This window comes from Primulina huaijiensis, chromosome 1, assembly GCF_012295235.1.
Source record: "Primulina huaijiensis isolate GDHJ02 chromosome 1, ASM1229523v2, whole genome shotgun sequence".
In the NCBI taxonomy this organism is placed as follows: Eukaryota; Viridiplantae; Streptophyta; class Magnoliopsida; order Lamiales; family Gesneriaceae; genus Primulina; species Primulina huaijiensis.
Genome location: NC_133306.1, coordinates 24,440,029 through 24,463,937, shown reverse-complemented (window position 1 = coordinate 24,463,937; position 23,909 = coordinate 24,440,029). Strand labels below are relative to the sequence as shown.

General features: G+C 33.0%; 3 protein-coding genes across 3 annotated transcripts; 2 read left to right on the top strand and 1 right to left on the bottom strand.

Moving 5' to 3' along the window:
• Positions 1-2,808: 2,808 nt before the first annotated feature.
• LOC140987275 (probable LRR receptor-like serine/threonine-protein kinase At2g23950) lies at positions 2,809-7,446 on the top strand. Its single transcript, XM_073455729.1, has 11 exons — positions 2,809-3,181; positions 3,291-3,423; positions 3,588-3,659; positions 3,760-3,903; positions 4,303-4,374; positions 4,521-4,580; positions 4,707-4,807; positions 4,903-5,037; positions 5,122-5,466; positions 6,293-6,672; positions 6,846-7,446. Exons 1-11 carry the CDS (start codon positions 3,088-3,090, stop codon positions 7,218-7,220), a joined length of 1,911 nt encoding a protein of 636 aa, XP_073311830.1. The 5' UTR covers positions 2,809-3,087; the 3' UTR covers positions 7,221-7,446.
• A 971-nt stretch (positions 7,447-8,417) lies between these two features.
• LOC140987292 (uncharacterized) lies at positions 8,418-10,517 on the top strand. The gene is made up of 3 exons (XM_073455750.1): positions 8,418-9,415; positions 9,513-10,055; positions 10,163-10,517. Exons 1-3 carry the CDS (start codon positions 8,540-8,542, stop codon positions 10,262-10,264), a joined length of 1,521 nt encoding a protein of 506 aa, XP_073311851.1. The 5' UTR covers positions 8,418-8,539; the 3' UTR covers positions 10,265-10,517.
• Positions 10,518-10,988: 471 nt separating this feature from the next.
• Positions 10,989-14,590, bottom strand: LOC140987285 (probable serine/threonine-protein kinase PBL7). Its single transcript, XM_073455739.1, has 5 exons — positions 14,296-14,590; positions 12,937-13,196; positions 12,607-12,796; positions 12,135-12,526; positions 10,989-11,612 (listed from the first exon to the last, which is right to left on the bottom strand). The coding sequence occupies exons 1-5, from the start codon at positions 14,411-14,413 to the stop codon at positions 11,328-11,330; spliced, it is 1,245 nt and encodes a 414-aa protein (XP_073311840.1). The 5' UTR covers positions 14,414-14,590; the 3' UTR covers positions 10,989-11,327.
• Positions 14,591-23,909: the final 9,319 nt, after the last annotated feature.

Here is a 23,909-nt window from a genome sequence, read left to right as displayed (position 1 = left end):
TCGACTGAACTAGTGAAAAAATTATTATATTTTATGCTAAAAGTATTATTTTTCATGATATGTATTGAATGAATCGACTCATCACAAATATATAAACATAAACAAAAAACTTACTCTTTTATTATTTTAAAACTTATCACAAATTTATATTGATGTACTCGCTGTTTCACCACCGTCAACGTCTGTGAAAGGGATTCGGGTTTTGTACATTTTGCGGGCCAACGTTTACTTATTTTGGTATGACATTTTGTTCACAACTTATAAATAAAAATACACTAGTAAACAGTGTAATATAAACCATGTTTGTCTTCGGTGGTAAATCAAAATAGACTATTCATTATTATATACATTTTAATAATTTAAGTCTCACTAAATATCAAACAATTGCCGATGATAGCGAGATCGACCAAATTAAACTTGGTGTTGTGCTACTGCGCAGTTTAAAATATTTGAATTCAAACTCTGCTAATATATTTTTTTAAAAAAAAATTGAGTTGCATCATTATGTCTCCGTTTTGATAACACAATTTATACATTGTTTTTTTTTAATTAAAAAAAAGAAAGAAATTAAAGTTGGAGGTAATAATAGAGGAGATGTAAAAATGGAGCCATGGCCATGGCATTGTGTAGTCTAATCTTTAGATAGAGCAGCAAGAGGAACAAAAAGAAACAGACTGATGCCTAAGAACACAGTCCCGTTTCTCACATCAAATCCCAAAACCCCAAATGCATCTGTTCACTTTTCTTGTAATGCCTATTGTTCTCTGATGTTTTGGCTACAACAAGCAATGAATTATTATTATTATTATTATTATTATTATTATTATTATTATTATTATTATTATTATTATCTTCTTCTTCTTGGAGATGAGGTTTCTAAATAGAGAGGGTTTCGAAGATACTTTTTGAAATTTATTTGTAAAATAATATCTTCATATATTGTTTATTTCATGTATATATTAGATATTTTTGAATTAAAGTTATTTTTTTTAAGAGTAGAAACAAATGATTGACTTAGTTTATTTTATAAATATATTCTAATTATGGTTAATTGTTAAACATTAAATTTTAAATCACACAAAAACTAGTAAATAATTAATCAGTTGAGTTCGTAAAATAACAAAAAAAAATTTTGATTTATTTCTACACCAAACAAAATTAAAATGCATCGAGAACTAGAGGACAAACCATGTTTAAAAAAAAGAAATTAAAGAAAAAAGGACAGACCAGATGCGCGACTGATCAGATATTAATCCACTTTTACAAGCTTAGAAAAAAAGAAATCAATCACAATACTACTCAACAATTAATTTATATATTATAATTTAACATGTTATATTTCAAAACCAACATTTTAAAAAGATCCCACATATTATTAAAAAAAAATACTTCATCTGTCTCTGTTATATAATCCATTTTTCCTCATATATTAAGAATGTTGTTGAAACAAAGCAAATTATACAAGTAAAAAAATAAAAATAAAAATTTACATTTTAAAATAATTGTTATTTGTCACGTGGAGACTGGAGATATGTAGCCATGCAGATTAATTTTCTGTCACTCTCAAATTCTGAGCTTCTTCCCTCTCATTATTACTTTAACTTGTTCTACTTCATACTTCCTGTCTTTGGCTATCTTCCGTACACACAAATATTTGTTCATCCCAAGTATTCGTTGTTTAAAATCTTGAAGCATACTTATTCATTGGTTGAAAATTAAAAGTTAAAAAGATTCTGAGTATCTCATTCTTTTATAATAATAATAAAAAAAATTGGACCTATCTAGTTACTTTATTTTTTTTTGTACGGGAATTAAATAGCTTTTTAAAAGCCATGAACTTCACAAAAAACAAAGGTTGGGGGAAAAAAGCAAAAAATTAAATTCAGGAACATATAAGAAGTTAAGCCCAAAATATATATATACTCAATAATATATACACACACTAAATATAAGCAAACTTCGAAAGAGAAATAAAGTGTTGTACAGTGGTAAAAGATATAGAAAGTCGATCAGAAACCAACGAACAATGTCGTGAGAAAATACAGTAGGTAAAACTGAAATAGTAAAACAAACCGATACATTTACAAAATACAGTATCCTTAAAATAGATTCGTCTCATGCGATATGAGCTTCAAGGATCAAGTTAGACGATTTTTCCCTATGATACAACGGGATAACCAACAGTAATCTAGCACGAAGGAAATATGTCGACGAACTGAAGAAGTACCTGAACTTTATCACGAGTCGAGCAGAGTTGCAGGGCAGCAGGAGGCAGTGAGAAGAAGAGAGTTGCAGGGCAGCTCAGCTGGAGCACCAACAATCAGTCATATAAATACCAACAGTCAGACAGATGGAAAGTCACATCCATAAAGATATGGAGAGAATTTTCGAAAACAAAACTTCAAGAAAATAGCAAAAGATCATTGAACTTTGGTGGGCAATTTTGTCTTGATCATTCCGACATTCGACACACTCAGGTCGCGCTTTTACACAAGTCAAGCACTTCCCAATGCAAATTGGTCAATTGATTTGTACCTGCATAGATACACAAATAGTTTTTTGATCAATTATTCTTAAACCTTCACAAAGCCAAACGCAATACAAACTTAGCCCATGAGATATCCAATTTTCATCGATAATGAAAAAACCCAATAAGCCAAAGTACCAAGTCGAGCAATAAGCTTAGCAAATCGGCGAAGAAAAAGGAGAAACAAAGCAGTGAAGCGCCAGACACACCTCCAGGGACCCTTAGCAGTATAGAATCGCCATACAACGCACCAACACACACAGTGTGTGAGAGAATAAACTTTTATCTCATCGCTTCTGTGTATTTTTCCCCCGCATTCAAAAGATTAAAAAGAGCGTCTAAAAATACTCGAAAAAGAGGGGGTTCAATACAGTTAAAGATGGTTGCTTTGAATAAAGTTTTATTGGTGACAGTGAGAGAGAAAAAGGAAAGACATAAAGAAACATAAGTGATTAGCTAGTAGTGTTCTAACATACTAAATAAATGGTCTTTTTTTTAGTCAAGTGAAAAAAATTTCTCAGCTCTCTGTGCTGTTTCTTGCTTCATGGTTTCTTGACATCATGTCTCGTGTTACCAGCAAAAGTCTCGTTTCTCACTTTTTTCTTGCTTATTTCTTCATTACCGCATTATCATTTCAAGCTCGGAATCCTGAAGGTATGTATGTAGACTCCAATACGGCAATGATATGAAGGGAATCTTCAAATGTAAATCCTTTTTCAGCTTGTTGAAATTGATTCTTTTGGATATTTTTTTCTGCTTTCAGTTGAAGCATTGATTGGTATAAGGGAAAGTTTGGATGATCCTCATGGAGTTCTGAGCAACTGGGATGAGGATTCTGTTGACCCTTGTAGCTGGTCTATGATCACTTGTAATTCTGATAATCTTGTCACTGCTTTGTGAGTATTCTTGATTTTTGCTTTCTAAATATTTTGATTGAGTGGCGCATATATATTTATATTTATGTGTGTGTTTTGAATTGAATTCACTACTGTGTGAGGCAAAAAGAAACATTTGCCTGCAACTGTCTTCTTGTCTAGAATTGATAATGAATTTTGTACAGGGGAGCTCCTAGCCAAGGTTTATCAGGTTCTTTGTCAGGGAAGATAGCAAACCTCACAAACCTCAAACAAGTGTAAGCAAATTCTTGAAACTTTTCACATGTGGTAGTTCTTAATCGTGAATAAGCCTTTTAGAGTGACTTGGTTCTGAAATTTTCATATTTCTATCTGCAGACTCTTGCAAAATAACAATATTTCTGGGCATATTCCAGAAGAATTGAGCCATCTTTCCAGTCTTCAAACATTGGATCTTTCTAGTAACAAGTTTTCTGGTCATGTTCCTGAGTGTTTGGGTACCTTGAATCATCTCCAGTATCTGTGAGTGTAATTCTTCCCCATTATTCTTGCTGGGACTTTCTATTTAGAGTCATATAGTAAACAATTTTTAGATAAATTTTGATTGGGAGAATGGTGATATTTTGAGTTGAAGGTCATTCGCTGTGCCCCTGCCTTTATACTAACCCGGGTCTTTTTGTTAGAAAGAAGAAACAAAATTTGAAAGGAAAATAATAAAATACCACACACAAATTTACTTGAAAAACTCTTCCACGACTGCATACAGAAATTGTTCTTGTAATTATACATGAAAGTAAAAATATTTTTGAACAGATAGTTGATTGTCTCTACTCACCCTGGTAGTTAACCCTTGACTTACATCCCTTTCTAAAACTTTAGATGGTGTGCCTTATAGTCCGTATTTTGTCTTGTAATGTATAGGAGGTTCAATAACAATTGCTTGAGTGGGGTTCTTCCTTTGGTTTTAGCCAGTCTGCCCCAGCTTACTTTCTTGTGAGTATGATCACTCTATCCTATTGAACTTGTACATTTTGTTTTTGTTGTTTATCATGTTGTCTGATAGGTGATAGAATTATATTTAGTATTTGTTTCAACATGTGAATCATGGGAGGTTCTGAATTTGTTGAATTTATGTACAGGGATTTGTCCTACAACAATCTCAGTGGACCAGTGCCCACTTTTCATACCAAAACATTTAAGTATGGATTCTCTGCACAATTCTGTACTATCGATAATATTGACTTTATTTTTTGTAATTCAATCATGGATGGAAAAGAATTGTTTTTGTTTTGTCGTTTTTTTGTTGTAACGAATTTATGTTGCAGCATATTGGGTAACCCTTTAATCTGTGGGATTCACTCCAATGAAAAATGTTCTGGATCAATCTTGGCTAGTCCTCTTTCATTTACCATGGATCCATCTTCTGGTAAATTATCAATTCTCTATGCATTCATGTTTTCGTCCAAGAAACTTTTGTTTTCTTTTTAGCAACTGTAGCTTATTTCCCTTGCATAAATCCAGGCCGATCGAGTTCCAGGAAACTATCAATTGCACTAGGAATGAGCCTCAGCTTTGTATTAATCTTAGTCGTTGCATTAGGATTTCTTGTTTGGCAAAGAAACACGAAGAGAGAGCAATCCAATTTAAACTTTACAGGTAGTAGATTTCACCCCAGGTGTACTAATACGTTATATTCACTCCTGTTTCTAATATCTCATCGATATTGTATTCTATCACTAGACATTCAAGAAGAGGATCTTACGAGTCTTGGAAACCTTAGATGCTTCACATTTAAAGAACTCCAACTCGCTACTGACAATTACAGTTCGAAGAACATTCTTGGCACCGGAGGATTTGGAAACGTTTACAGGGGGAAGTTGGTTGATGGGACGTTGGTGGCGGTCAAGCGACTGAAAGATTTGACAGGAACCACTGGAGAATCACAGTTTAGGACCGAATTAGAGATGATCAGCCTAGCTGTTCACCGGAATTTGCTTCGCATTGTTGGATACTGTGCCGCACCAAACGAAAGGCTTCTTGTGTATCCTTACATGTGTAATGGCAGTGTGGCGGCAAGGCTTAGAGGTGGTAACCTTTTCTTTAGGTTTTTTTAATTATATTTTATCTTTTGCTATGGGTTCTTCTAGCAATTTAGATTAATGATTTTAGAGACTAAGGATAGAAGCAGAGAAGTCACTGGAGGAGCCTACCCTGCATTTCTCTAGTAATTTAAAAGATATTATTGGTTTTGTCAAATTATAGACTATGTCGCTCCCCCTCGACTAACTCGTGATTAGGTGGAAACCAATGCACAAATCATGTCACGAATGAACTTGTGGTGGACCTCAGTATCAGTAGGGATTGAAGTCACTTCCAACTTTAGGCCATGTGAGTTAGGAACATGGCCCATTTCAACTGCATTCGATATGTTTCAAGATAACAAAGAATCTTTCTTTTTGTGCTTTGCTATTCTATTGTAAGGTCGACAGTTGCCTATTTTGACTATTTTCTATGACCAAGTCACCCAAAAATCAAGAACATACCTGATAATTTTCTTGACTTAGTAGGAGTTTGGTATTATTGGACAATTATGACTTGATATGCCTGAATCCACGACACAGATTTTTATGAAAATTTGAGGGTAGCAAATCCTGGAATTTCTTTTGGTCCGAATGTACTTTTTGATCTATTCAAAATGTTCTGTATGATATCAAATCTGAGATTAGAAAGAAGGGAATGACTTAGATTTTGGGTAACTAGCATGAATAAAATAAACGAACTGCTGAATTATCAAGCTATGGCGCAAGAAAAGGCTTGTGTTTTATTTTACTTTGAGTGTGAAAATGTGGCTCCTTAATTCTACGAAATTTATTCAAATTTGAATTCAAGACCTTTTATTTAATAATCGCAGGGAAGCCGGCTCTAGATTGGAACACCAGAAAGAGAATTGCGATTGGTGCTGCAAGAGGGCTTCTATATCTGCATGAGCAATGTGATCCAAAGATAATCCATAGGGACGTTAAGGCTGCCAATGTGCTGTTAGACGACTTCTTTGAGGCTGTTGTTGGTGACTTTGGCCTTGCAAAACTACTTGATCATGCTGAATCTCATGTAACCACCGCTGTCCGTGGTACGGTCGGTCATATTGCACCAGAATACCTTTCAACTGGTCAATCGTCCGAGAAAACTGATGTCTTTGGATTCGGAATTCTCCTGTTAGAACTCATTACCGGAATGAGAGCACTTGAGTTTGGAAAATCGGCGAACCAGAAAGGACCTGTGCTCGAATGGGTATGCCTATCCTCAGCATTACATCTGCTAGTTATAGCATTGCACAAATACGATGAGCTGGACCAGGGCAAAGAAAACATAATGAAATATGTGTGGTTCATTTGCTGTGATGGCATTGATAAATACCTATCTGCTTGTTCTCCAATTGTCTTTAACATGGCGTTTGAATGCAGGTAAAGCAGATACAGCGAGAAAAGAAAGTCGAGTTATTGGTGGACCGAGAATTGGGAATAAACTACGACAGGATTGAGGTAGGGGAGATTTTGCAAGTGGCTCTACTTTGTACTGAAAACTTGCCTGCCCATCGTCCCAAAATGTCTGAGGTTGTCCGAATGCTCGAAGGTGATGGCCTTGCCGAAAAGTGGGCAGCCACGCATAATTATGTCAATACTGCCACAAATTTTTCGCGCGAGGATAGGAAGTCACGATCAATGTCTGCCACTGGAAATGAGGATGCTGATCTCGATCGGTCGAGAATGTTTGGTGTGACAATGACCATGGATGATGACTACGACGCTCATTGCATGGAGCTTTCAGGTCCAAGGTGACTAAGGAATGGGAAAGTTGAGAGAATAAGATGAAAGTAGGTAATAAGTAAATTCTTGTTTCATTCACTTCCAGGAAAGAATTAGTGTTGCACTGGGAGATTGCGAGTTAAAATAGGCTCAAGCCTCGCTCTTGTGCATTTTTATTTGGTGTTCTATTCGTCGAATGTATATATCCCTTTTGTGTGTAGGTATATATGTTCTTTAACCTTTACTTTTTTCCAATTCAGTTTGAATCTTTTACTTTTCTTGCTTACAACTCACAAGTTCTAATCTGTTGCATGGATTTGCTTATGACCGATCAATGAAAACAATTCTCTAAACCAAACATTTGTTGATTAACTAAAAATTTGTGGGAAAACTGAAGTTTTTTAGACTGGAAAATGAAATTTTAAAATAGTTTAGAAAAATATTAAAATGGATTAAATATTCTTACAACGAGGAAAGATAAATAATAGTTGTTATGTTAATTCATTATCCAGTTGTACTTGAGCGGGCATGAGTTGGTGGAGGTGAGAAAATGGCATCGGAGATGCCTCACCAACAAAAGCACATGAAGATAATGGTTATGTGTATGCGAGACAAAATATAATGTGTCTGAATCATATTTTGAATATGTTAACTACATGTACGATTGTCATATCTTGAACTTATAAGAATCACATCTAGATTTCCAGCGAGAGTGAATCGATGGATTAGACCGCAAGAAGGCCATGTGCATTCTTAGGGATGTATGATCGTACTTGTCACGCCCCGAGTTCAGGCATGCGTCTGCGTGACTGTACAATGGGCTCCAATAACAACTATTTCGTATTCGTCCTCGATTTACGAAAATGATTAACCTAAGTTGCTATAGAAATTCATTGCAATTCATTATTTAAAATCATTTTTAATTTTTAATTTTTACTCTGTGAGACACGGTTCTACCCATATCCCAAGTCGTGCTTACACCAACCTATATTTGAGACATGATTTTAACTCTTTTAGGATCCCTAAATTTAATTAAGACCTGACGAACATTTAAAAATATTTGATATTACAAAAAACTGATTTCCTTGAAAAAGGAAAACAAATATGCAATAAATATTAATTCACAATTATAGTAATTAATTAATTTCATAAGAAAATAATTGGCGCCCAGGAGCCAACCCCGCCTTCCTCTTCGTTCATTCCTATAACAAACATTTTCTTCCCTTGTCTTCCAAGATCCGGACATTTCTCCATCGAAGCACCCTTTCTCCTCTGCAACTTTCAAACTCTACGCTAATGGTGTAATTCATTCAATTAATCTTCAAAGTAAAAAATTCGCCATCGCCAGCCCAATGAACCATTCCTCGCATCGCCTCCCGCACACTGGCTTCATCAGCCTTCGCACATCTATAACCTGGTTAGTCTTGGCCATGCTTCTAATTTATTCCATTTACTCCACAAAGCTCGTTTTGAATAAAGACGGAAGTCCCCCTTGTTCTTTATCATCTCCCGTTGTGTATGGTAAGGAAAGCCTGGAAAAGATTGTGGAAAATCACCCCCCACCTTCCGAAAATTGCTCTTCTAAAAAAGATTCAAGTGATGTTGTTTCGCCCCCGTCATGTGAAAGAGATGAAATCCAGCTTAGAGATGTTGTTTTCTGCATTGCTGCTTCTGCGAATCTCTGGGAAAAGAGGAAAGAGTACATAAAGTTATGGTGGAGGCCCGGGGAGACTAGAGGGGTCGTTTGGTTAGATGAGAAGGTGAGGATTAATCGAAAGGAAGGGTTGCCAGATATTCGAATCTCGGGCGATACTTCAAAATATCAGTACACGAACAGACAGGGAAAGCGATCGGCCTTGAGGATCTCGAGGGTGGTTTCGGAGACTTTAAGGTTGGGGATGAAAGATGTGAAGTGGTTTGTCATGGGAGATGATGACACAGTTTTCATGGTAGAAAATGTATTGAGAGTGATTTCGAAATATGATCATAATCAGTATTACTATATTGGTAGTTCATCAGAAAGCCATATTCAGAATATATTTTTCTCATATGCTATGGCTTATGGTGGAGGGGGATTCGCCATTAGCTATCCTTTGGCTAAAGAGATCGAAAAAATGCAAGATCGGTGTATTCAACGGTACCCTGGGTTGTATGGGAGTGATGATAGGATTCAAGCTTGTATGGCAGAATTGGGGGTGCCTCTAACCAAAGAAGCGGGTTTTCATCAAGTAAGATCTCTGACTACTATAATAAGCCCAAAGTTATCAATTTTTTCCTGTATAAATATAGAAAATTACCATGCATGTATGTTTTCTTGAAATGCAGTATGATGTGTATGGGAACCTATTAGGCCTTCTTGGAGCACACCCTGTAACTCCACTGGTATCACTTCACCATCTTGATGTGGTGGATCCTATATTCCCCGGTCTGACTAGAGTTGAGGGCATTAAACGTCTATTCGAATCGGTGAAGCAGGATTCGGCCAGCATAATCCAACAATCCATCTGTTATAACAAGAGAAGGAACTGGTCCATCTCTGTTTCATGGGGCTATGTAGTTCAAATCATCAGGGGTGTCATCTCTCCTAGAGAGCTAGAAACACCCACGAGGACGTTTCTGAACTGGTATAAACGGGCCGACTATACTGCATATGCATTCAACACTAGGCCTGTGGCTAGGCAGCCTTGCCAAAAGCCTTTCTTATTCTACTTGAGCTCCGTTAAATATGACGAGAATAGGAAACAAATCATCGGGGTTTATTCCCGGTATAAAGAAACGCAACCTTATTGCCGATGGAGACATGATTCGCCTGAAAAACTCGAGTCTGTAGTCATCTTGAAAAGGCCAGATAGCGGCAGATGGAAGAGGGTAAGCTTGAAATGTCTAATAAAGGCACATTTATAATGTTAACATGAACTTATCTTCGGTTATGTCGATTTCTTATTGAATAAACCACGTTTTTTGCTGTGTTTCAGTCGCCTAGGAGGGATTGTTGTAGAGTTTTGCCTTCAAGAAAGAACTCGGTTTTGTACCTATGGGTGGATAACTGCAGACAAGGCGAGATTATCGAATTATAGTTCAGACGATGAAGTTTCTCTCATAGAAAGAAAGAAAGAAAGAAGGTAACCGCAGAGACTATCAAGCTTCATTCAAAGATAAAAGTAGACCACAAATATACATCATTGGCTAGATTTCTAGCTTTACCTGTAAATGTAACACAGTGAAACATTTCAGTTGTATTTATTACATCCGTGATCCGACGTTACCTCAAGAAATTTTGTAAAATCAAGGTTACATCGGAGGATTTTTCTGTGCTTAAGAAATGTTTGAGTGTCCAAAATTAATCATTTGGAACTGAAATGGTAGGCGGGCCTTGCATGCACATTGCGTCAAATAACTCGTGGCCAACTAAAAAGTGTAGTGATAGTGTACCGATCTCACAAAACATTGATCAATGTGCTTTAAAGTGTCTCCTGCATGCTAGAAATAAGAAATTGCACAGTTTTAGACAGTGCTAATTGTTTCTTTCTTTTTTTTTCTTTTCTCGTCTTTAATGATTTTATAACTTATTTATTATTTTAATTATGCTCATTAATTCATTAAAATATATATTCTTGATAATCTAAGAGAACAAATCCAAATCCTCATATTTCCCAAAAAAAGTTTCTAAACTGTCATCAATTTTTCCATAATTAATATAAAATAATATATTAATTGATATTAACAATTAATAAATTTATAAATAGATATTCAATGTAACATAATAATTACTGTAAATAAGATATAAAAACATTGTAAGAATATTGCTTAAAGTTTGAAGTATGTAGATTAAACATGAGTTTTATGTTTAATGTAGAAAAAATAGCGCAATTTCGTACAAAACTGGAGCCAAGAAAGAATAAGTAGCTACCCAATAAAATACGTGCAACCCTTTCTCCTCGCAGCAATCAATCAAAATCTTACAAAACTCACATCCCATGTGAAACCAGATCCAAATCTCAAGCATTCTCCAGAAGCACTAAAAAGTATCAAATACTTAAAATTCTTCCAGATCAAAAAGGTTTTATCTTTTTGTTTTTATATTTTTCTTTCTTTTTACCTCAACTTTCATTTACATTTGAGGAACGAAAACCATTTAACTCAGTAAGCGGCGTGTCTGTGTTCCTCTTCTCTCTTGACTCTGCGCGAAGCAGGGCTCTTTCCGGGAGTTTGGATAGGATGGATGTTGGGATCATATATCTGGGAAGCAAGGTAGTTCAATGCTATAACAATATCGGCGATGAGAGGACGCATATTAGGCTGTTCTTGGACGCACATCGCGGCGATTGCAAGAGCCTGATATAAGCCTCTCACGGGATATCGACCTTCCAGTGCTGGATCAGCCATTTGATGGAATTTTTTGCGGTCCTTGAATAATGGTTTGGCCTGCAAAGAAAAATGAACGTACCCATAAAAGATATTTTCACTTCTACAGGAAGTAGTCCTTCACATACTATCATGGGATCAAACTATTTAGACATCACAGGACATGAAATGATTTCTAATTGAAGAAATGTTGCTCTTATGATAAAACTTCTCCTAGCTGATGTATGCCACCAATATGAATGGATTTCTGATACAATTTGTTATTAAGTCAAGAAATCACCACCTTGTTATCAGAAAGTTGATCGGATTAGCCTTATGCTATTCTTTTAGGAGCCATAAAGAGTTGCATAAACTCGAAAATGGGCAAATCATGTGTCATGAAACCATCTGATCTAAGGCAAAGGGAAAATTCATTCTAAAGAGAATAAAAACACTACACCGGCTATACTGATTAGTGACGTTGTGCGCTGTATAATTAATCGTTTGAAAGAAGATTACTACAGAGAAATCAACAAATGTTCTCCCTTTACTGTTGAACAGCAAGAATTTGAGTACGTAGAAGTAGAAATCAAAGATACTCACCCATGAGATCAGATTTTGCTCTGAAGCACATTTTCTGTTGTCGATGGCCATTCTGCCCGTAATGATTTCTAGAAGACAAACACCAAAACTATAAATATCGGACTTGAATGTAAGTTGGCCAGTCATTGCATAATCAGGTGCACAGTATCCATACGTGCCCATCACTCTGGTCGAAACATGTGTCTGATCTCCAGAAGGGCCGACTTTTGCCAATCCAAAATCCGATAGTTTGGGATGATATCCATCCCCGAGCAAAATGTTGGAACACTTCAAATCACGATATATGATGGGCGGTTTCATCTTGTCGTGCAAATACTCTAAGCCTTTTGCCGCACCAGCTGCTATCTTCATTCTAGTGTTCCAATCTAGCCATTTTACATGAGGGCGAAGGTCTGCGAAAGTAAATATCACAAGTGAAATACTGGTCACCAACTATGTAAGAAATTGACACATAGCACTTGGCGAGACATACCATGTAAATGGTCCTCCAAAGAACCACGCGACATGTACTCGTACACTAATAGCCTCTGATCTCCTTCAGCACAGTAACCAGTTAACTTGACGAGATTTGGGTGGTCAGCTGTACCTAATGTTAGAACTTCTACCACAAATTCCCGAATCCCTTGGCATCCATTTCGATCAAGTTGCTTGATCGCTACAATCTGCACAATACCGCCAATTATTTTTAACTCCGCAACTTGAAACTTATACTAAATCTTCTAACAAAAAAGAAGCCAACAACGAATATATCAACTATGTCATAAGAAAGCTGGATAAACGCATCATCAATACCACAACTGACCTCATCAGTGTCCTGCAAATGACCTTTATAAACTTTTCCGAATCCCCCCTCACCAAGGAAATATTCATCTTTGAAATTCTGCGTAGCAGCTACTAGATCAGAAAATGCAAATTTCCTTGCTTTGACGTCTTTCGTCTCTCCGTCACAAGAACTATTACTGGCATCAGGCATCTCCTTGACCGTATGTTTTATGTCAGAATGATTTACATCCTTTGAATCCTCTTTCACAATTTTATCATGTGGACTCGTTTTGCGCGTATCTAAAGAACATAAACCAAAAGGAAAAAGAACAGTGTTACTAGAATATGGCCAATCATAAACTACAGAAAGAAAAGATACATAAAGAAAAGAAAATGACAAATAAAGCTGAAGAGTTAATTCCAACATTAAGTTGTAGTGGATAAACACGACCACTATGCTATTATATCATTTATAGTATAAAGGATAAAATTGTGGGAACAAACAAGAACAAATACTAAATCGATCTTTTCCAAAGTATGCCTTATAGTACGACAAAAGCATCACCATTTGTTCTGTTCCAACACAAAGTCACACAACAAACAAAATGATTCATGACACTGATGATGCAATAAACACACAAACTCTCCAAAAGAATTTTATATCTTAAATAATCGACCTATGAATCTAAACACATCGGGAGGCTGCATTACTTGATTGCCCCTCAACCCGAAAAATAATTCGAGATTTTGAGAGTAATTTTTTAATTAAGATGATTTTCACTTCTCCTCCGAACAAAAGATTCAATTTTTACTTTTTCCTGAGATTGTGTTGTATATATGGTTTAATCTCATAGATTGCGTATCCCATCAGCAATATTTCTGGTTTGGCCCAAAAATGCAACAAAATTCGACCTTTTCTAAAACCCTTCAACGATCAATCAACAAAAATTCATAACATCGAAATAAAGAAACAATCAAACAAGGAAATGTAGAAACCTTACCCACCAGCCAGAGAACTTAAATATGAATTCATAAAAACCATTTTAAAAAAAACCTTCTTCCATACGCGTAAAATCATAAATTCATTCCAAAGGCAGATGAGGGGCAGGCGCATGCAATTCAATGGCATTGAATGGCTGCCATAGAATGACACAGGTAGACATGCAAATCAAGAAAAAGTAAATTGCACTCCCCACAGATGACAATGGAACAAAGAAAACCCTTCACCGATCCGTAACCAAAAAGGGAATGAAACAAAGATTTCTCCGAAAACCCGCGTAGAAAACCCCAGAAGCTCTCGAAGAAAAGTTAAAAAATAAAACTTGTTGAAATCCCACGATTAAAAAATATGATTAAAAGATCGATATCTCATTTCATATATTTATTTGATCACGTGTACCTTGAGGCTGCTGCGAATAATCAGCTTTTCTACGCCGATCATTGTTAATGTTATTCTTGTTCTTTCTCTCCATTTTCCGGTTCACCGATGATTCTCCAGAGCAAGGGAAACACCCCATGTCTTCCTCACCTTTCACCCACAAATATAAATCAACAGAAATTATTCAAAAAATATATATGTTGCGTATATATTTCTTGCTTTCTCAGCTATAGATGAAACAGAAGAGATTACAGAGAATGGGAAGAAAGAATTTTGAAAGGCAACAGGTTTTAGGTAGAGAAACAGAGAAAGAGAAGTGATGGTTAATTCAGCAATCAATACTATACTAAATACTAAATACTAAATAAATAAATAAATAAGTAAATAAATAAATAAATAAATAAATAAGCAATTCTTATTCTTTTGCTTACACCTTTCGGTATTAATTTCTGATGCATCCGGTGCAGGGTGTCTCGAGTGCACCATCCACTCCACAACTGCCACGTCATAATTTAGGAGATTTTGCCATATGTTCTTCATTTTTATAATTTCAATTTTTTTTATCATTTCTATAGAAAAAAAAATTAGTTTTATATTATAATCTAATACTTTTATTATTATATTTTAAAACACCTTTTGAAGCACTTGTGTGTATCTATATGTTATATCTAAGAAAGTTAGAGATGCCATAGTATTTTTTTTATCAACTTGTAAAAATTTCATAAATCGATGAAATTTTGTAATTCATTAGAATAATTATTTATATAGGATAATTTTTATTTTAAATTTATGATGGAAAATCAAAATTACCTCTTTTAACTATTGCATTATTCACATGTATAGCAAATATATTTACTAAATATATGTAAGATATATAGGAAATCATGGCAAATATAATAAGAGATCAAAAGGATGTTTATATTATTTAGTTTGAAAGTTTCTTGTTATTTTCAAACATAGTACAACGTCATCAAGCGTTTGTTATTAGGTAACAATATATAATTATTAATCAATTCACAATTTAATTTCTTATATTTGTGACAGCACATAGTGCACTTATTTGATGCTAATAGGTCAGTGCGCGTCTATCTGCTAGTATGTATGTCTATCTGTTGGTGTTGTCTCATATTCATTCGATATTAGTCTTATCATTTTTTCCCGTCGGTTCTATCTCCAGCAGATACAATATTATCTGTGAAGATCTGTCTAGTTTCATTCTTTTATGGTTTGGTTCATCTAGCCAACAGATCAAGCGGAACAACATCAGCAGCTTGACGCACTAAAACTTTCTAAATAATCAATCATTTCAATATTACTCTCAGTCATGTGCATTGTGTATCACTTTTTTAAGTTGAATGTGTATTAAAGCCTAAAGGGCACTCTCAAAAAACACCATTGTGTGTGTGTTTTTTTTTTAAAATTAAAAAATAGCTTTTCATTGGAAGACAATCTCAACAATTTATGTTAATCGTGACGGTCGTTTAGGTTTATATTTGGAGTTAAAAGTGTTAATATAACAGTAAATTTTTTCATGTATCGAGTCAGGTTAACAATATGTTTCACAAAATTAATATTTATGACCGTCTTACGTGAGTTTTTGTTTTGTTTAAAATACACAATTGGTCATTTGACCAAATTTTTCTCATACTATAATATCGAAACAATATATTTAATCGATTAGAAAGTCTACTCTCGTACAATCAAATGTAATGTAAAATTATTATGATTGATAATTTTGTCCATAAAAACTAAATATACCATGAAATCAAAATCTAAACTAGAATAATCTCGTACATAATAACAGTAATCCTGGCAAACATTGTGCGTGGCCAAGTTATTTTTTGCGTGGAAAGAAAAACTGGAAATTATATAATAAAAAAAAACTAATAACTTTAAAAATGATATTTTTTTATAATTCATAAAAAAAAGTATTATTCTGGGATAAATTTTATTGCTTATAATATTTATAAAAAAATTTAAAATTTATTTGGAGAGGTTAAAAATATTTTTTTGTGAGAACAAAATTGTAAATTTTTTTAAAAAATTTTTTTGGTGAGAACAAAATTGTAAATTTTTTTTTAAAAAAAATTTACCACGTTTGACGCAAATGGGAAAGATGAGCGACACGTTTCCGTTGGAGAGTAAATTCTGATTAATTTGTGGGGCCCACATAAAGCGTAGCTGAGAAATATATACGTTGACTTTTCAAACTGGCTAACTAAATCATCACACGCGTCATAAATTATGGGTAATTACTGCTGAGTTAATTTTGGCCTAACATCGTTCCTTGCTTTGGACCGTTAAATTTTGATACGTAAATTATTATTATAAATTGACATATAAATTATTATAAATGACTTAACTTATTCATAAACTATTTATAAATTGAAAATTTTATACATTATAAAGTTAAAAAGTAAATTTTACTCTTAATCTAAATTAGTTTTAAGTCTAATTATCATTAATAAATTCAATTAGTTATACATTTTTATTTTCAAGATTGTTTAATTCATTTTATTGATTAATTTTTTTAAAAAAATATTTATTCGAAAATTATATTTGATAAATAATTATCAATTCAAATATAAAACTAATTTTTTTATCATATTGATAAAAATATAATAAATAAATATGTGTCTCTAAGTCCCGGGTGTATTGTTTCCGGACAACCAAAGTAAATATAATCATCATTTTAGTTTTGCAAAATCTAGAATTGATTTGTTGGAATTCAAGAAATTGTTCAACATGAAATATATAGATCATAAAAAGACAAATATTTTAGGAAAAAAACCGATAACGAGTGACAACCAAAGAATTAATACGACAACACATTAAAAATCTCACTCATTCTCGATTTTACGTAACTCCAATAGCCGAAAATTTCCGCACTAGACTCAGAAATTTCTGATAAGTTTCGTGTTTTTCGACTTGTACTTTAAATTACATTTAAATTAAGTTTTGTGGCTCTTAGATGTCGTGTGACGACCGAAACACTGATACGATAGCTTATTAGAATTTTTATTCATTCCTTATCTATGAGTTTAATGTTTAACATTTTCACTAATTTCAACAAATCAATAACAAATTTTGAAAAACTACAAGTATGATTATTTTTACTTTGGTTGTTAGAAAACAATAATCTGAGATTTGTTGACAACTATTTATTTATTATATTTTTATCAGTATGATACAAAAAAAATTAGTTGTATATTTGAGTTGATAATTATTAATCAAAATATAATTTTTATATGAACATATTTTTAAAAAAGTATCAATTAAATAAATTCAATAATCTTGAAAATAAAAATATATACCTAATTGAATTTTTAATGATACTTGAACTTAAAAAAAATTTAGGTTCAAGTTAAAATTGACTTTTTAGCTTGATCATTTACCAAATATTCGACTCGACCCAACTCATGAAAAAAATATTATTTTTATAATAAGTATGGATCAAATCAATCTCTCTCACGGATAAAAATCCACAAGACTCATCTTACAAAATACTTTTTTATCTGTGAGATCGTATAACAACATACTTACTCCAGAAGCTTAAGTATGTTTGATGGATAATTAAATGTTTTAAAAAAACTTAGGTTAGGGGAAAGAGGAAAATTTGGATGTGTATCATTGGTTACTATATTAAAATATAAAAGCTAAGCATATTATATAATCATTAGTCAAACAATTTTTTTTAAGGAGCTAATTAAAATCATATAATTATCTTCAAATATGAGCAGACAAAGAAAAGATGATTGCGAACTCAAATATAATTATATTAAACATTGGTTTTAATTAGTACGATTATGGATTAATCATCACCTACTAAGTTACGAATTAGTGGGCACGTTGAGCTATAGTATCCCTAAATCATAATCTATTTTAATCGTGAAGAATAATAATATAAAGATTATTTTAGATTATGAAAATTAAAATAGTAATTTCATTAAAGAAAGATGTGTGAAAATGATTTCAACTACAAAAAAGTTTGGACACACGGCATGCATGTCTATATCTCAACACTCCCAAATATTGGATCCAAAACTATTTTTGGTTTTAATTTTCTTAGAATCGAAGGCTCTTCGGTTTGGTCTTAAATTAGAATTGGATCCATCTATTTTTTTTATTTTATTTTATGAAAGTAGTAATTTAATTAATAAAATAAATAAATTTAAAAATACTTAGCTCAATTTGAAGAAAAATATACTTAGAATCGAAGGCTCTTCGGTTTATTTATTTTATTAACTGAAATACACATGATGAGGTTATTTTCTTAATTAATTAGTTGATCGAAGTTAAAAAACAAAATATCTCGCCAAAAATAGCCGAGTGGAGAAGCTTTGTTTTTTGTTTTTTTTAAAAATGCGAATGCAAAACCGCTTGCTTCTGATTTCAGTAAAAAGAAAACATTTTAAAAATACTTAGCTCAATTTGAAGAAAAATATACTTTTTAGGTAAAAAAAAAATCACCAAATATAATTAAGTGGTTTGTCCACCAAGAACTAATTTGAGTTTATTCAACCTATATCATTTTGAAAGCCCACTGATAAAGCCAGACCGGGCCAGTTTAGAACAAGTTATACTTGGTCTTAAAAGATACTTTATAAAGTATATATGTTTTTATTTATATTTTAGAAAAGAACAAAACAATTTTATATTCCAACATAGTAATCAAACAAATCTTATGGCCGAGTATACGGAAATAAACACCACTCATCTGGATAAGGCACGATGCAAATTTGTTTATGCATGAAAGGCTAACACGAGCTAGATTTAGTCATGTCCTCAATTCAATGAACAACAAGAATTATCGTAACCTCTTATATTTAACTTTGAGATAAGCAACGGGGTTTAGCAAAAAATAACACAAATAAGAACGATTGATCTCAATGGAATTTTCAAAGAACTTGTCTTTGACAATCTTCGTGAAGAACAATCGACAAACGTCACAAAGTATAAAATTTTGATAAACTTGATTTTACAAATACACAGAGGTGTAAATAAAGCCAAAACTTTTTGCGGAGAAAGAATATTTTCAAATATACGATAAAACTCAATTTTTTCTAAATTCTTAATTCTAACATTTATACAACTTTGTTTATAACTAAAAAAAATTAACAATTCATTAAAACTCGTAAGTTAGAGTTTCCATCTCAAAATCTGCATCGCGGTGCGCTGGGGGCGCATAAATTGGAGCACTGGGGCGCCTCTTTTTGACCGCTTGGGCGTGATGGGGTGTGCAACTGCGCACTGGAGCGTGACTGCGTGCTGAGGCTGATTTTCAAGGTCATTTTGCACTCGAATATTTTGTTACTCAACACAATTCCATGAAATGCTTCTTTGAATCTCGTTAATCGCTTGAACACACTTGATTCTTCACCTTCAATCACCTTCAAGCTTGTACAATTGAAACAACAACGCTTCTTAAAACTCTTTGAAAAAATAAGCACGTAATGTCCGATAAGATTCATATAATAAGGCAACACCTTTCCTTATAGAAATAAGTAATATTAACATAAATAAAATTCTCTTACCATTAATATCATATAAACTGTTAAGTTGAGAAGGGTAAAAATGAAATCCAAATGATGATTCAATTTGATAGACGACAGTCGTTTCCCAGGAGGAAAAGCATTTACATATAAAAATAAAACAATACCATCCTAAGACATAGAAGCATACAATATCAAGAATCAATTTGAAGCAATGGAAGACAAGACGTCTACAAATTTCAATGTTGACAAGCTAACACAAACATGCAAAGATGAGAAGGAAGAAACAATAGAAGAAAAACAGGAAAACACACACACACACATTTGGGCTTATTTTGTGAAAGGAACAANCTGGCGTAGCCCCTCCGATGCTCAAGTCAGAGACTGAGGATATATGGGGGGAGCAGCTAAGGGTGCTGCTGAAAACAATATAGTGAATGAACCAACTGAACGCTCAAACCTGGTATTTATAGAAGAATACCTGGGCCCTTGGTGGGCCTGTCTTCCATTTGGGCTGGGATGGGCCAGGGGTGATGGGACCATCCATGGGGTATCAATGATGTTTTTAGGGTTTTGTTTTAATAAAATGAGTATGTCTTTTGTGAAATAGTCTCGTATATATTTATTCGTGAGACTAGTCAATCTTGTCAATATTTACAATAAAAAAATAATATTTTTGACATAAAAAATAATACTTCTCGAATAAAAATATTTTAAATTTTACATAAATTTGTTTCTAAATTATAGATTAAAACTCCTAATTAAGTTCAAAATTACCACCTTCCTTGATTTTTTTTCAGTATCCTTTACTCTATCCTACAATCCTACCTAGAGGTGGTCGGTACGGTATATCATACCGAAATTTTGGATACTGTATACCGTACCGAAAATACCGGTATGAGAAAAATGATATCGTTACCTTACCGACTTTTCAGCATACCGAAAGTTGGTATACCGAAAAATCGGCATGGTATTGGTAAAATACCGTCATACCGAAAATATATATAAAAAAATTCATTCTTTTGTAATTTTAAGGTCAATGATTACCTATACTAAACAAATCCCTCAAGACAGTCAAAGAGACCAGGAAAAATATATACAAAACAAATCCATAAAGACAATAAATACCAACCACAACATGTGCCTGGAGATCCAAGACATCAATTAATATCAATAAACTTCAACTGCAACATGTGCGACTTCTTCATCCACTATCTTTGCTACAATGTCTGAGGTCCTGTGATTTCTGTACCCTGTCAGCTTTTCAACAAGTCGAGGCTCAGCATCGAGTCCTATAGCTAGCTGTAAGGTTAGGCCATAGAGATAAGACTTCTCAACAGTTTAAATTCTCAACTATCAGTCGAGTTGCTTCACTGAACTTTGATTTGGACTATTCCAACATGATGAATCCAAACAGAAGTTAAATTCTTTATTTTGGTAAGGTATCGATATATATCGTTTTATACTAAAAAAATATATTTTTTAATTTATATATATTATTTCGGTATTTCGGTATATACCGAAAATTTCAAATTCCATACCTTTACCATACCGAAAATTTCGGTATCGGTACCATACCGTACCGAAAATTTCGGTATACCAAAAATTTCAATAAATTTGATATTTTCGGTACGGTAACCTCGGTATACCGAAAATTCGATATTTTTTCCCACTCCTATTCTTACTCTTACCTTTTCACCTTTTGTAAACATTGAATGTGTACTGTATGAATTGAATGTGTGCTATATGAATTGAATTTTACACTGTAGGATTTAAAAATTGAGATTTTTTGCATGAACCATCCCATGTACTTCATATGTTTGCCATAATCTTCGCTCCTATTTTATATTTTAGTGCTTACACACCTTCTGTCAACTAAAACTTTAACTTTTTTTTTTTTTTTTTTTTTTTTTTTATCTAAACATATGAAAATAACTTTAATGCTCTCTCGATCTATTTATTAAAAATAAAATCTTTCACCCATTTTTTTATGTGTACACTCATTTAAATCGTATAAATTACAAAAAGTTTCATAAAATTGTTCATCAATAATAATTGTTACACAATATATATTCTAAACTTGTAATTTTTTACACACGATGAACTCATAACAAAATTATCGGACCATATTATCGCATATCCAGAACCAAATCAACAATTTCCGACGAAAACAAAAAACACAAAGAGAACTAATTAACTTATTGCTCTACGACCAAATTTTGAGAAAACCAAAAGACGAAAATCCAAAAATATGCAAATTTTCCCGGATGGCATGCATGTATGCATGATTTTTTATTTTTTATTTTGTTGAATATGTTAAACAAATATCAATCGAACAATGATTATATAAATAAAGTAGCAAATTGTATTTATTTTTTCCCCTAAAAATTAAAGGATACAGTCTAAAATTTAGCTTCTTAGTCAAACAATATAGAGAGACCAGATGATCATATCTTAAACACAGATTTGAACTCATTAAAAAAAGAAACAAGGGACACGCTAGGCTTACCGAATAACTAGGTTCACACGAATTCACACCAAACCACCGTACACATTTTATGCATATTTTTTTGCTAGGAATATCTTTTTTCTCAGCTTTCTTGTAAGGACAACATGCTAACTCGACAGCTATTTTTTCCTCGGTATCAAAAAATTATATTTTGGCAAAATAAGACATTTTAATCATAATTTTTTTGATTTGAATATATTACTTACGATCGACCTTTTAATATGCCAAAAACAATATCGTCAAACATGTAGGTGCGTTAAAATTGAGTTAGTTTATTTTGCATCAAGAATAATTTTTCTTATATTTTAATATCGTTAGATCATGTGAGTTCATTATATTTTAAATGAAGATGATATCTTGTATTGATAATCCAATGATTAAAATTTCATCTGATCATAAAGGAGAAACACTTCGGATATAACATATAAAAATTCAAAGTTTTATATTTTTATAGCTAGAAAGATTAGAACGAAGAAAAGAAAAAAACTATTAATATTTCTCGGTATATATCATCGTCGATACAAAAGTTTAAATATAGTGATTCTTTTATGTTTTATTGAGATTAAAGATTAGAATTGAAGAAATAGGAAATTATTGAAAAGTAAACTTTTAAATGGCAGCTTCTTCAAGAAAGGCTCATTTAGTTTAGTGTTGAAGCTCTTAACACTAGGAGCGGAGAAAATTAGTTTATGTGGGAAGAAGAAGCCAATGGGAGACATGGGAATAGTGCCCACGTTCGCCTCACATCTTAATATATATTTTATTTTATTTTTTTCTTTTTTTTCCCCAAAAAAAAAAATTAATCTCTCACTCCCTAAGAATGAAATAACTTACGTACCCTAACGACAAAATGACACAAAACATGGATTTGATGTCTCTAGCATTATTGTTGTCTTATATCTTAAGTTATATACATAGGTTCTTCAAATTCTTGTTAACTTGCAAATTGAATATCATAGTCATAAATCAGCTCTTAATTCATATTAATCATAGCTGTTATATATCACAATACTTGCATATTTTTAAAATAGCAAGAACATAACGGATACGCAAATATTGTCTATGTCGATGATATAATTTTCCAGTAAAATCCTTTGTTTTGGGATCAAAATTTATCGCAATCAAGAATTGTCTTATCTAAGATGCTCATGACTTCCATTAATGCTAATATATATTGTTGCGTGGAATTTACAGAGCTGCCGACTAATCTATTTCTTACTTCTAAGCTGAATGAATGTCTAACTTTATTACACGGATCGGACAAAGTTTCACGATCTTTTCTCTAATCTCTGCTGGTTGGTTGAATTATCTATGCCATTTATAATTTGCCTCCACCGGCAAAGCATGCTTCAATTCTCTTCAGGTTGACTTAGTATGCCTCGGAAATTTTGAGTTCATATCTATATACTGTAGTCTGTAAAGCCCGATAATGTAATAAGATATATCGATCCTAGTACTATTTTCACAGGTTAAGTAAAAAGTTCACACGTATGTAACAATTAAAACTATATATATATCTCGTCTATTTGTCTAGCCAATATATATATTAGCAAAAAAATGTCACTCATACTGAATTGTTACAATCTATATATTGAAAACCCATATCATATTGAAAATCATGCCACTTAAACTGG

Coding starts and splice junctions, on each gene's coding strand:
- LOC140987275 (XM_073455729.1), top strand. CDS start 3,088: ATGTCTCGTGTTACCAGCAAAAGTCTCGTTTCTCACTTTTTTCTTGCT. Junction 3,424..3,587: donor GATAATCTTGTCACTGCTTT/GTGAGTATTCTT, acceptor AATTTTGTACAG/GGGAGCTCCTAGCCAAGGTT. Junction 6,673..6,845: donor AAGGACCTGTGCTCGAATGG/GTATGCCTATCC, acceptor GTTTGAATGCAG/GTAAAGCAGATACAGCGAGA.
- LOC140987292 (XM_073455750.1), top strand. CDS start 8,540: ATGAACCATTCCTCGCATCGCCTCCCGCACACTGGCTTCATCAGCCTT. Junction 9,416..9,512: donor AAGAAGCGGGTTTTCATCAA/GTAAGATCTCTG, acceptor CTTGAAATGCAG/TATGATGTGTATGGGAACCT. Junction 10,056..10,162: donor ATAGCGGCAGATGGAAGAGG/GTAAGCTTGAAA, acceptor GCTGTGTTTCAG/TCGCCTAGGAGGGATTGTTG.
- LOC140987285 (XM_073455739.1), bottom strand. CDS start 14,413: ATGGGGTGTTTCCCTTGCTCTGGAGAATCATCGGTGAACCGGAAAATG. Junction 12,797..12,936: donor ATTTGCAGGACACTGATGAG/GTCAGTTGTGGT, acceptor GGTATTGTGCAG/ATTGTAGCGATCAAGCAACT. Junction 12,527..12,606: donor TTTGGAGGACCATTTACATG/GTATGTCTCGCC, acceptor TTACTTTCGCAG/ACCTTCGCCCTCATGTAAAA.